Source organism: Lathamus discolor, chromosome 1 (assembly GCF_037157495.1).
Source record: "Lathamus discolor isolate bLatDis1 chromosome 1, bLatDis1.hap1, whole genome shotgun sequence".
Taxonomy (NCBI): Eukaryota; Metazoa; Chordata; class Aves; order Psittaciformes; family Psittacidae; genus Lathamus; species Lathamus discolor.
The window spans coordinates 13,612,549-13,625,328 of record NC_088884.1 but is presented as its reverse complement, the minus strand read 5'-3'; the positions used below and the strand labels follow the sequence as shown (position 1 = coordinate 13,625,328).

The following is a 12,780-nucleotide window of genomic DNA, read 5'->3' as shown; positions in this document are numbered from 1 at the left end:
CACCAACGAGCCTCATTCTGCATTCTGCTGCTGGCAGAATGCAAGCTCTATGTATATATGCTCCACCAGCACAAGTAATGGTATCATTTATAAGTGCACAAGTTATAACATCTGCACACTGATCCCAGCAGCACGCCCTCTGCCCTGCCTCTCCATCTGTCTCCAGGTATGAGTTACCAAGAGGCGGCAGCAGAACCATCAGCCCAAGCGTGTGTTAGCTTGTCTGACCGGTCAAAGACCCATATTATGTTAAAACAATGTTCACGTCACCAATTTACATATTAAAGCAGAAAGACTGAATGAAAGAAATTGTTTGGATTCAGTAAGGAATTTGGGTGGAAATTCTTCCTCAGCTGGAACACTGAATGCTCAGCATTACCATCAGGGCTTAAAGGAAATGGATTAAAGTCAAGTGGGACCCCTCAGACAAGGCTCACTTCCTCTTTCTCCTTTCACATTTAACTCATTCACTTCTGTGTCAGTGGGAGATGAATCACAGATGATGGCAATATCATCAGCAAGTAACCACTCAAAATGTATTCTTCCTCATGTCTAGATAAAATTGTAGTAACTAGTGGTGCCTAGCAAGAGGGTTCGATGTGAAACTGGAAACTGCAGTTTCAGAAGACAGCAACACAGGCACAGCCCCAGGGTAAGTGGATTACTCAATATTCTGCACTTCTGGAGCAGGCTGACCTCATCCACCCTCAGCAGCAGATGTTCCAGGCTCTGAAACAATACTCTATCCTCCACACCCCAGATCAGGCTGAGGACACTATCCTGCAGCTCATCTATACGCTGCAGCACATCTGTAATATCCCTGAAGTCACACCAGAACTAATATCTCTATACACTGCCTACCTCACAGATCATACTATTAAAACTGTGCTCCATTTTGCATTGCAGGAGATTCATGCTTTGGTAGACAAACTACACCAACAGTGCTTATGTACCCCCTGGATCTTCCACGATTCCTGGTCTTTCTCTGGAGCCAGCCCAAGTCCCCACTACTATCACATGCTCCCTAGCCAGGTAGCCTTACCTGGAGAACAGGGTCATACAAATATGTCATCTAGGTCTCGATCAGCAGATGAAACAGAAACACCTATTTCCATCCTGACTACTTCCTGGAGAAGTCCCAGGGTATAGGCTGCCATCCTCATGCAGTGAGGGGTGCTGTGACATAAAAACCTGGTTGAACCATCATAGCCGAGCAATCACTGCAAACATTATTTCCTCCAGTTCCTCTACAGACAGCCTGTAACTGTCTCTGCTTATGCTTCTGGCTTACAGATGTATGCCACCCACAGTTCTTCCACTTGGAACTTGAAGTAAGCAGCTCTGAGGGCAGGCTTGCACTCCCACAGGCACTGGCACCACAGGGTTACTGCCAGCCCGCCTTCCTCGCTGCCTGTGGCTGGAGAGCAGGCATCAGCAAAAACAGATCAGACACCTCTCTTTTTCTGCTCATGGATACTTTTGAGAAGTGTTGGGGTTTTTGCCAGCCTTACAATTCAGGCCCTCAACAGACCTGCAACACAAGTCAAAATAAATAAAACCAGCCCTGATATTCCCACCCACCCCAAGAAAAAAACAACACAAACCCAAAACCTATGAATATGTATCTATATGTTGATACCATGTGCACATTAATTCCTTGGTGGACTGCGCCAGAACTGCTTGGAAAAGATGGCCCACCACTTCCAGATATTGCCTCCAAGTCTCAACAGAATACTGCAGCCATCCCAAGCTCCCCACAGCACCTTCTGGTGTGACTGCAACCTCAGTAAGAACACTAGCAGTAATGTTCATTTAAGTGTCACCATAGCTCTTAAAATGAATACTGCTGAAACAAACATCACTGCTTCATAGATAACAAGCCATATACAAAATGTCATTTTCCACTGTGCCTAAACTTTGGAGTACCTTACTTCAAAGCATTTTTTCGGGCTTTTTTTAAGCAAACTGGAATCAAGGATGAGTTGCAATCAAGGATTGATTCAGACTCACACTGGTACTGACTGACAGCCAGTTGATACCACAACTCCTAAGGGTCATCTACAAAGCTGGTCTCTGTCTAGTCCCTGAAGCAGCAGGTGCCCATACTACAGAAAGCAGTGGCAGGCTGTGTGAATCACTGTTCGAAGGCAGACTGGTTGGGCCCAACATCAGCAATCAGAGCCAAATGATCCCCTGAACAGCATTTTATTCTGAAGTGGGACCTGTACAGAGCACAGTCAAGGTATACTCTACACAGGTCTTTTGTTTCAAGTCCAACAGACACCTCTGCAGTGTTTTCAATTTCTAAATAATGAAACAACCCAAACCGCACACCTCAGCATAAAAAACCAGCACAGATCTTCCATTGTCTCCAACACATTTAGACCTCAAAACCTGGTTTTGCATTGTTAAGACTGAAGGTTTGACAAGGTTCCAGGGAAGACTGTTCTGATAAGAAATGGCCCAACCAGACATATTGAACCCCAAAACTTTCATACCCTCCACCTTCTAAGGGGTAGACCAAGAAAACAAGAACGCTCAAGCATGGTGCAGTCAGCTTTCAAGTCGACACAACAGCATTCTAACCTTGGCTTCAGCACCTGTACTCTAGTGCCAATCCAGGCCAGCCAGCACTGGTCATCCTGCTCATCCATGTCTCAGCAGAGCAGCCAGAGCACAGGCAGAGACCCAGCAGCTAAAAGCTTTCAGCTCTTGCACCTACTGCCTTGCAGAAAACCTACCTTTTGCACAGGCTTTTTTATTTGCTTGGCTCACAGGCATAATAAACTGAATGAACAGGCCTGCAGTGAATGAACACATTCCCAACATCCCTAAAAAAACAAAAAACAAAACAAAACAAAAAAACAACAAGCCAAAAAAACCAACCAAAACCAAAAAATACAAACCAGGCAAAATTAAATCAGCTTCTTTGAATGCTGCTCCCTTCTCCCTGCAAACCCCCTCAACCCCATCTAGGGAAGATGCAGTGGTCAAAATGTTCCACAAGACACAAGTGCCACAGAACCCACTTGAATTTGGCTTCAACGTAGGTCTTGAAGAAAAAAAAAAAAAAAAAAAAAAAAGAAAAGAAGACATCACACACAAATAATTCTCATATTTAATGTAATGGCACCCTAATTACATTTACAGTACGTTCATCTCCACCAGATATTGCGTTTCAAAAGTATAATGGAAAAAAAAAACCAAACATGAAAAAGCACTGGGGTTTTTGGTAAAGTTTTAGAAACTCAACCATTTGGAGTTACATATGCACAAATGCCTTTCAACAAATCGCGAAGAATTGTATTTTTCACCCTCACACTACAAAAAAATTAAAAAATAGCTTTTGATAGGTGTTTTCACAAGATTTGGAGATCAAAGATGGCCCTTGTAAGTCAGGGGTGTCACAGGGTTATGTCAGGGCTTCCACTGGGGAGCCTGCCATGAATCAAACACTATAAATAGGCAAAGAATGTGCAAGAGCTCTGAATAAGTGAGAAGCACAGCATGCTTTGCCAGCCTGCGCTCTGACAGCTGCGGAACTGAAGGCTGACGGCTGAGTAAAGCCTGCCTGAACTTACAGAATCATACAACTTTGAGTTGGAAGTGACCTTCAAAGGTCATAGAGTCCAGCCGCCCTGCAATGAACAGGGACATCTTCAACTAGATCAGCTTGCCCAGAACTACATCCAGCCTGGCCTTGAATGTTGCAGGGATGGTGCATCCACCACCTCTCTGGGCAACATGTACCAGTATTTTACCATGCTCATTGTTGGTTTTTTTTCCTCAAGTGCAACCTGAATCTCCCCTATTTTAGTTTAAAACCATTACCCCTCATCCTATCATAACAGGCCCTGCTAAAAAGACTGTTGCTATCTTGTTTACAGGCCCCTTTTAAGAACTGAAAGGCTGCAATAAAGTCTCCCTGGAGTCTTCCCTTCTCCAGGCTGAACAACCCCAGCTCTCTCACCCTGTTCTTATTAGAGAGGTACTCCATGCATCTGATCATTTTTGTGGCCCTTCTTCAGCTAAATTCTGTTCAAAGCATACCCATCACAGAAAGTCACACAGACAGCCACACATCAGACTACAACACCAGCAAAAGGCTCTCCTTTGGATTTTACCTTGGATCAACCACCAAAAGCAGCAGAAAGGTCACTTGCAGAAGCCACAGGAATAATATGAAGCATTTATTGGTTTACCTATGAGAAGAAATTCAGAGAACTAACATGGAAGCAGATGAAAATAGGCTAGCTAGAAGTCTTTCTAAGGTACTATCTGCTAAAAACCTAGCAACCCTATTGGTTTTACCATCAGTTTCATACTTTGACATTAAACAGTTATGGAAAACAAGTACACTTTGTATGAATAAAGTTTGGAACACCCTTAAAGAGGGGAAGCTAGCCTAGAAGCAGGCAAGAACCCTTGATTTTCAACTAAAAGCTGAGCCTGAAAGACAGTGAACTCATAGTCACTTAAAACAGACTTAAATTTGGGGAATGGCTGTGTTTCCTACAATTTACAGTGCTCATTTTAGCTTTCATCCCTCTGATTAAGGATTACAGAACTGACCCAAGCTTATTAAGTGGAAAAAAACACGTTTGGAGAAGTCAGTGGTTTGGTTCTAGTAGGAATTTAAATATTCATTATCTCATGCTTAAGAACTGCTTATCCTGACGCTTCAATTTTTTTTCCCCTTTAATTAAGAAACTGTTCACTAGACTAAGGTAGGTATTAACATTTTTACCTCTGCATCCTGCTTCTAGAGTTGCCTCCCACCTCTATGTTCCAGCAATCATCATCCCTGAAGGACATTCACTAATACTCTTATATTTAATACTAAAGGCCACGTCCTTCCAGAGTTTTACCAGCATGAACAATTCTCAAACGCATACAGAAATGCCCACTTAAAAATACTATTTGTGAGAGAAAGCAATTCAGAACGTTAATTTCTTAATTTGTTCAATTGGATGCCCGTATGATATGAATCAGGCAGGTCATCTGATTCATGCACAGGACTGATGGAGCGCATTAAAGAAAAAAATGCAGAAATCTACATGAATTACAACTTTTGGTTGAATCATACATTAATCATACAGAAGAAACTAAAAATCTCTACTTACACTGAAAAAGGGTAGAAATAAACACACTCCAGCACTTTTCCTACTAAAGAATATTGCACATTCCAACAACGTTGCACAAATTACTGGCTTTTTATAAAGACCATATATGAGGTATTAGTCTATTAATAAATAAAGAAGAACATGGAAAAGGAAAAGCACTTAACATAATGCAACAATCCATTCCAAGTATTTAGTGAGTGAAAACTGAACAAGCAATACTACACACCCCTTGGGGAAGGTTACTTAGCAAATAGGCAGCTTTCAATATTCATCCAAGAAGGGTTAAATCTCTTTTGGTAAGGATTTTAAGAACTCAAAGTCTATGTAGAACACTGCTGTTTAAAATGCTCATTTTGCTCACGCAATCAATCTGAAAGGCAAATTCTTATCGCATAATTCTACAGAGATGGTAATACATGGGTGACAGTAATCTTATTAAGGGGAAGCAATTTACAATCATAAACCTGTACTACTAGTTAAGAAATAAACAGAACTTCTGGATTGACATCAGTTAGAATATTCAGGATTTTCTTGTTTGCTTTGTTTTGCAGATTTAAATAATTTATACTAGTCATTCATCTCCATGGTGCTGAAACTTATGCCCATTTAGTACTGTCCCTATTAGCAGACTGCACAACCACAAGGCATCAGGTAAATACAACTGTAATTTTCACTTTTACTATGTGTTTATGCTAAAAATTCACCTTTCAAATCACAGTGCTGAAAAATTCCTGCTGACAAGGTAATAAATCTGTCAATCTAAACAAAATCTATTTTTCACTTAGACCCTTCCAGAAACACTAGAAATCTGTAGGCAAGCTTGTCTTGTTAAAGTTCACAAAAGCACAGAGGAGTATTTAAGTTCAATAAACTCAGCTACAGAAACACTGCACACATGGTAATGTAATAAGCATAAAACAAAGTTTTTTCGGTGGGCTCTTCCAAACCTGTTTGAAAGATATTTGTACTTTGGAAGGAAAACAAAAAAAAAAAAGGCCTTGTGTGCACACAAGCTTATATGCATGAATATCCCTTAAATAAGTCTGGGGTTATTCAAATCCTAAGATCTTTCAGGTCAATGAAAGGCTATTTGTAAATAAAAGTTAACTACTACATCACTCTCCTAGGCAAAGCACAATATTAACATTCTCTCTTGTTATTTTCCAGCTTTAAGAAGTATTTTTTTCATTAATACATTTGCAATGCTGGACAAAGAGTAAAAAAGACCCAGGTAAGTCATATTTCTGCCGCTATTTTGCGTAAATTATCTAACTTGCACAGTAAGTCCTTATCAGGTAAAAACTGCAAGTGCAAACTTGGAAAGACGTGATAAAAAAAGAAAAGCAGCACTTCAAAATTAAAGTATCATCTCCTCTGCTGCAATCTATGCACCAGTAACTTAAACAGTCCTGAATCGACATATATGAAAAAATTATATTACATTTCTGAAATTAAAAACACTTGTGTTAAAGTTCAAAATTACAGAAAGCATCTACTAAACTCAAATCCATAGCATTTTCTGTCCTGTGAGATTATTTCTCTCCCATTTTAAGTAGTTACTGAGACATTTATTCCCCAAACATACATTGTTTCTATTCTGAGATTAGTTTCATCTACAATTTCTTTATAGCAGTTAAGTGTTTTTTAGAACATTTTTTTTTTTTCCATGTTAGGACAAAGTTAAGAAAGATCATGAAGATGTTGAAAGAAGAGATGAAAAGAAAGGAAACACTATTGTCCTGAACAGTCTGTGTACGTGGTCACCATGTTTCCTCGTCTCTGAGTGACAGTCCTGCAGTGCTTGCTGGATCCATGAAACCTGGAATCAGTTCGCACGGCATGTCGGTGTGCATTTTCGAAGTCACTAAATGAAAACATTTTTTCCATGTTCTCGAACACATCATCAAACAGTCCACCTCCAAAGGAGAACTCTTGGAAAGAACGTCTTTGCCGGTTGTGAGCTTCCCGATGACTTTGGAAGTGATTTTCAAAGTGCTTTTTTGACCGTGAGTTTTGACTAAAGAGATCAAAGTCTTTGAACAGATCGTCAAAGTTGAAATTAAATGACTGACGGTATGGGCTTCCATTATTCCCTTGTCCTCCATGACGGCCAAACTGATCATATTCTCTTCTTTTGTTCTCATCTGATAAAGTTTCATATGCTATTTCCAGAAAAAAAAAAAAGAAGTTTATTTACATTCCCAATAAAAAAAAAAAAAAACAACAAAACAAAACACTGAAGGAGACATGATGAGTTAGGAACTCTATGCAACAAATGCCTGTATTCCTACAGAAGGCAGAAACACAGTGCAGTGTCTGCAAAACTATTTTCCAGCCAGGAAGTTCTAGCTACACTGCAGCTACAACTAAGCAACAAGACAAACATCAGACAACAAAGGGAATTAATTTCCCCTATGTCCAAATATTCACTTTTTCAAAAGTTCAACAATAAACCCAGATTTTGTGATTTAATATAAATGAAATGGAACAGTTTCCATTTAATCTTGGGTCCAGAACTATGGCTATTGGTGCCCTATGGCAGAAATTGACAGGTAATATACCCATTCTGGTAACATTAAGGTTTTTTTAAATTTTAAATGCTTCCATTTTCTCATCTGTCAAAGGCTGGCAATTACTCCATATACTTCAACACTTAAGAGTTCCCAATTCCTCCTGTAATCACTGCTAACAGCTGCAGTAAATAACAAGACCATTCCTCCCCTTTATCTTTTAAATCAGAACTTTTTCAAAAGAACTCTTCTGCAGGCAAGAAGGTAAAACCCAGAAATCTCTTATTAGCTTAGTCAAGAGTACTACAAACACAGATGTATGTTATAAGAGAGTCTACAGGAAGCAGAAATGGGAACATCTTATCTTTTAGCAAGACTTTTTCTATTCTTGATTATCTGCTTCCACCATTACATTTTATCACTAAACATTAATAGTTTGCTCCTAAGATCACAGGATAATTCAGGTTGGAAGTCACCTCAGAAGGTCTCATCTCCAGCCACTTGCTCAAAGTAAGGTCATTTATGAGATCATCATGGTTACTCATGGCTTTACCCACTCATGCGTGAAAAATCTCCAGGTTGGAGACTGCACAACCTCTCTAAGCAACCTGTTCCAATGCTGGCCTATCCTCAAGGTGAAAAAGTTTTTGCTTATAACCACTCTGAACTTATTGCACCTGTTGTCTCTTGTGCTCCCACCATGAACCACTGAAGCACCCTGCTGTGCTCTTAAATCTCCCTGCAGTTACTGGAACATTGCTATTAGGTCCCCCTGAAGACCTAGTAATCCTGAGCTGGATCTTACTAGGCAGATCAAAAGACAAGAATTAACCTCCTAGGGCTACAGTTGTCCTACCACCAGGTATTTTTTGTGACTAGACATAAGCCAAACAGCCTAAAAACCAGCAACAAACAAGCTGTGCAAAAGGCCTGGTACGTGCAAAGTCACAGAAACAAATCGGATACCGATGCTGGACATTTGACAGCACAGAAGTCAAATAACAAAAAACAACACTTTTTACTTATTATTCAGCAAACGCAGAATATATGTAAGTTACCACATTTGATCACAGATGAAAACTCTTAAGACTAAGATTAGCATATATTACCTTCAGCAATTTCTCTAAATTTTGCTTCTGCACCAGGACTCTTATTTTTGTCTGGGTGGTATTTCATAGCCAACTTGTGAAACGCCTTCTTGATCTGGCGGTCAGATGCAGATTTTGGAACTCCTAAGATATCATAATAGCTTTCTGTAGCCAGTATTAATTCAGTTATCATTAAAATGCAGAGAGCAAACGTGAAGACAGACTGTGTAGTGGCCATTTCTCCAGTTCCTAGAAAAAGAAATAAATATACTTGAAGAGCAAGTTAATTCACATTCCACAATAATTTAAAAGTGCAACTCTAAGCTGGGAGAAGACCTGCATGTTCCATAAGTCACTCAGTGACAGACATGTAAACATGCTATTTCACACATTAACCTCTATTCCTCTGGTTTCATAATCACAGAACATGTAAATGAAAATACTGTAAATTCACTTTTCATATGCATAACAAGCATACTTCAGTGTTCACCTTTGTTTTACAGCTATCATTAAGTGTACATTCTCCTGCCAAGCTGTTGGAAGTAAATATGTAATATATTTCACTGTATCAAACAGTTCATACTGGAATACCTGAATTAGCTTTAAACTAATCCTCAGATTTTAGGACCATAAATGCAGCAGCTCTATCTAAATTAAGCCCAGGTTGGAAAAAAAAAAAAAAAACCCACACCAAAAACCAAACCAACAAAACCAAACCAACAAAAAAAAAACAAGCAACCCCTCCCCCCAAACAACAAACAAAAAAACAAACCTCAATACTGGAAAACCAATTCAATGATTATGTTGTGCAATAATAAGAACCTGAAAACACAACTACTCTAGAGATCAACTGTGAGTTGCAGGAAGACAAGACTATCAAGACACTCGTGCTCAGATTCAGAAGGTCATTTAAATTACCTAAGGTGAACACGATAAAAACCCTCACATAAAGTACAGAGGTCAGTCAAGTAGGCACATTTACTTTACAATGGGCTGGGCTTAGCTTACTTTCGTATTAGATTATATTATAAATAAAAACACCTACCATTTCTTTGATATCACAGAATTCATCTGATAAATGCCACTGCATATAAGAGTTTACATATGACACTCTCAATGTCTGAACTGAACTTAAAAAAAAAAAGTTTTCTAGACAAGACAAGCAGCTTTAACAGTAATTAAAAGTTATAACTATTTTCTTCAGCAATGTATTGGCAAAAAAGTTAGTGGTATAAATAAGATATAAGATAAATCAGTTCCATATAGCCACACGATCTTTTATGTCTTTTACGAAGGACAGGTTGACCTCTTCCTACCAGAAGATCAAGCAAATTATTTTCCAAAACACAGAATACAGAAATGTAGATGTTTGAAGACAGAATGTTGGCTGTCACCTGGCCAGCAGGATGTGTGATGAGGCCCTGAAGGTACCAGAAGTAACATGTCTCCCTCAGCAGATTACACTGATTCAAGTGTACTGTAAATACAAACTAAAGAGATGAATGGCATTACTTTCCTGAAAGTTGAATAAACCAACCTCACAGTCTGAGCACCGTTAAAGTCGGAATACTTTTAGATTCTGTGCTGCCCAACTATTTTTCACCCAGGGTTCAAACCCTTTGAATACCAGGCACATAAGGCAATTAAACCTTTAATAGGAAAGCCCACACCCCTCTAAAGAAAATTAACACCCAAGCACTAAAAATGGAAAAAAATACCATTTCTAATAAGTAAGTCAGGGGGCTAAAATGAACGTTGTGAGGCAAGAGCAAAAAGCTCATAAGTACCCATGCCCCCCTAAGCATTTATTTGGCTAGCAGCCCGCATGATATCAAGTGTTAAGGAGCAGCAGTTGAAACAAACTGTATTTCAATCAGTGTATTTCGATACCAAATGAACAGCTCCTTTCAATATTCTTCATGCATGATACCAGGCATATTTTTAGCTCAAGCCTTTCCAAGGCTTTTCCATGGAGCTTCTCTCACAATTTCACTAACCTGAAACTTTGCCACTTGGACACACAGAACCTTGTACATTTACACTCTTCCACACTTGTGGGGCTTTCTTCCTGTGTCTGCTTTATAGATACGGATTTATGCCTTCATCTCACATGTGAGATTGTTTTTATTTAACTTCATTTCCCCACACCTGCATCATGCTTGTATAATCACCTGCTGCATCCTCCTAAGGCTAACCTCCCAGCTTCTCCTATTAAACACTGAAAAGAGCTAAAACAAGCAGTTGATGTCCATTATTGAGCCAAATCCTCTTTTACAACCCCTAAGAGCTGGAGAACATCAAGTCACTGGTCTGAAGTTTTGTTTTTACCTAACCTTCTCTGCTTCTATTATTCCTGATAACAAATTACACCTAAGTTTTCCTTTTTCTGCACTTTTACATTAGGACTTCTGTAATGCAGTTCTATGATATATTGCCCCTAGTTTTATCTGGATTTCTAAAGCATACTTAAAAAAATAATCAGTAATACGGTTTCACTGGTTTGTCGGTTGGTTTTTTTTTAATAATGTAAACAGATTTAATGCTGCCCTTGATCAACTCGGTAAAACTCAAGAGTAAAAGGAAGTGTAAATGAAAATCAAATATAACTGAAACTCCAATAAAAGCGGCATTTTAAACTTATAAGGGTGTCAGGAAGACATAATAAGGTACTATAATCAATTACTCAATTTACTTTTAAGAAAATAAGTACTCATATGCTGTCAGCATCTTACCATTGCTACCGTTAACATGCTAAATGCCTAACCTCCACCCCATGTCCCCTAACTATTTTCACAACCCCTTTCAAAATAAAGTCTCTTTTAAACACTTGTTCTACTTCTGCCTCTTCTCAGTTTCTCAACAGAAAAGGGATAGTGTTTAACTTTCCCAGGCTATGCACAGTAGTTGCTTAAAACATTCCAGAATTCATTCAGTTCTATATAATTCTTGACAATAAGCTCATGTCACTACAGTCTTTCCTAGCAACTATGACAGACTCCATTTTATTTAGGCACATCTATCAATAAAGTTAGAGATTTTATTAATACACGTTAACTACTTAACACTGTTGGGTGAGAAGTTACAGATCTCGGTATACGAGGTATACTGGCTAATATTTATCAAAAGTATCACAGCTCTTCATCATTTTTTCAACATGAATAACCACACGATGAATTGATGTTTAATGATGATGTACCTGGAAGAAAATATGTCACACATAGAAAATAAGGACCCACTTCCACCTCGCAATGCAAATACCTCGTTCCACCCCTCTCTGAATGTAATTAGCAAAGATGCTAGGTAAATGCTTATGTTCATGAAGTCTGATGTACTCCAAAAAGCCACCGTCACTACTACTCTTAACATGGGAATTGTGATGCACTATCTAGTGGAATCCTCAAGTCAAAATTATTTTTGCAAACAATTTACTGGCACTAAGAAAGTTACCAAAGCCTTCCACTGGTTCTCATATCAAGACTAAACCCAATGAGTAAGCAAATCTCCAAGTACACAGCAAGCGACATGAAAGACTGTCAAACATCAAGGCTTGTACTTTTCCTGGCCTCTCCCACACTGACCCGAAAACAAAAGTAGAAGGCTCCCGAAACTTGCTCTGAAGAATAAGAAAACGAAACGGAGCCTTCCCCGGCATCATCCTCCCTAGCCAGATCCTAAAGAACCTCACTAAAGCCGAGCCACATGACGAGGCCGAGCCAGGGCTCGGCACACGACACCAGCGACACAAAACGACGCTGACCCAGCTCCCAGTCAGCCAGGCTTGGCCAAGACCTGACCAGATAAGCCCACAGACAGGCGAGACCCCGGAGCGCAAAGACACCCGAGAAGCCAGCTCCCAGTATCCCCAACTCCCTCCCGCAGCCCCCCCCGGCGCACCTGCACCTCTGCGGCCCCTCGGGGTCCGCCTTCACCCAGCACCCCCGCGCCTTCCCCGGGCCCTCCCGCCGCAGGCAGCCGAGTCCCGCCGCGCCGCTCACCTCGGCACCCGCCGCCCCTCAGCGCGCAGCGCAACACACTCCCGCCCAGCGCGCGCGCAGACCG

The 12,780-nt window shown here is 40.0% G+C and overlaps 1 protein-coding gene across 1 annotated transcript; it reads right to left on the bottom strand.

Annotated features, from left to right (window-relative positions):
- Positions 1-3,106: 3,106 nt before the first annotated feature.
- DNAJB9 (DnaJ heat shock protein family (Hsp40) member B9) lies at positions 3,107-12,475 on the bottom strand. The gene is made up of 3 exons (XM_065694025.1): positions 10,116-12,475; positions 8,743-8,970; positions 3,107-7,285 (listed from the first exon to the last, which is right to left on the bottom strand). Exons 1-3 carry the CDS (start codon positions 10,162-10,164, stop codon positions 6,855-6,857), a joined length of 708 nt encoding a protein of 235 aa, XP_065550097.1. The 5' UTR covers positions 10,165-12,475; the 3' UTR covers positions 3,107-6,854.
- Positions 12,476-12,780: the final 305 nt, after the last annotated feature.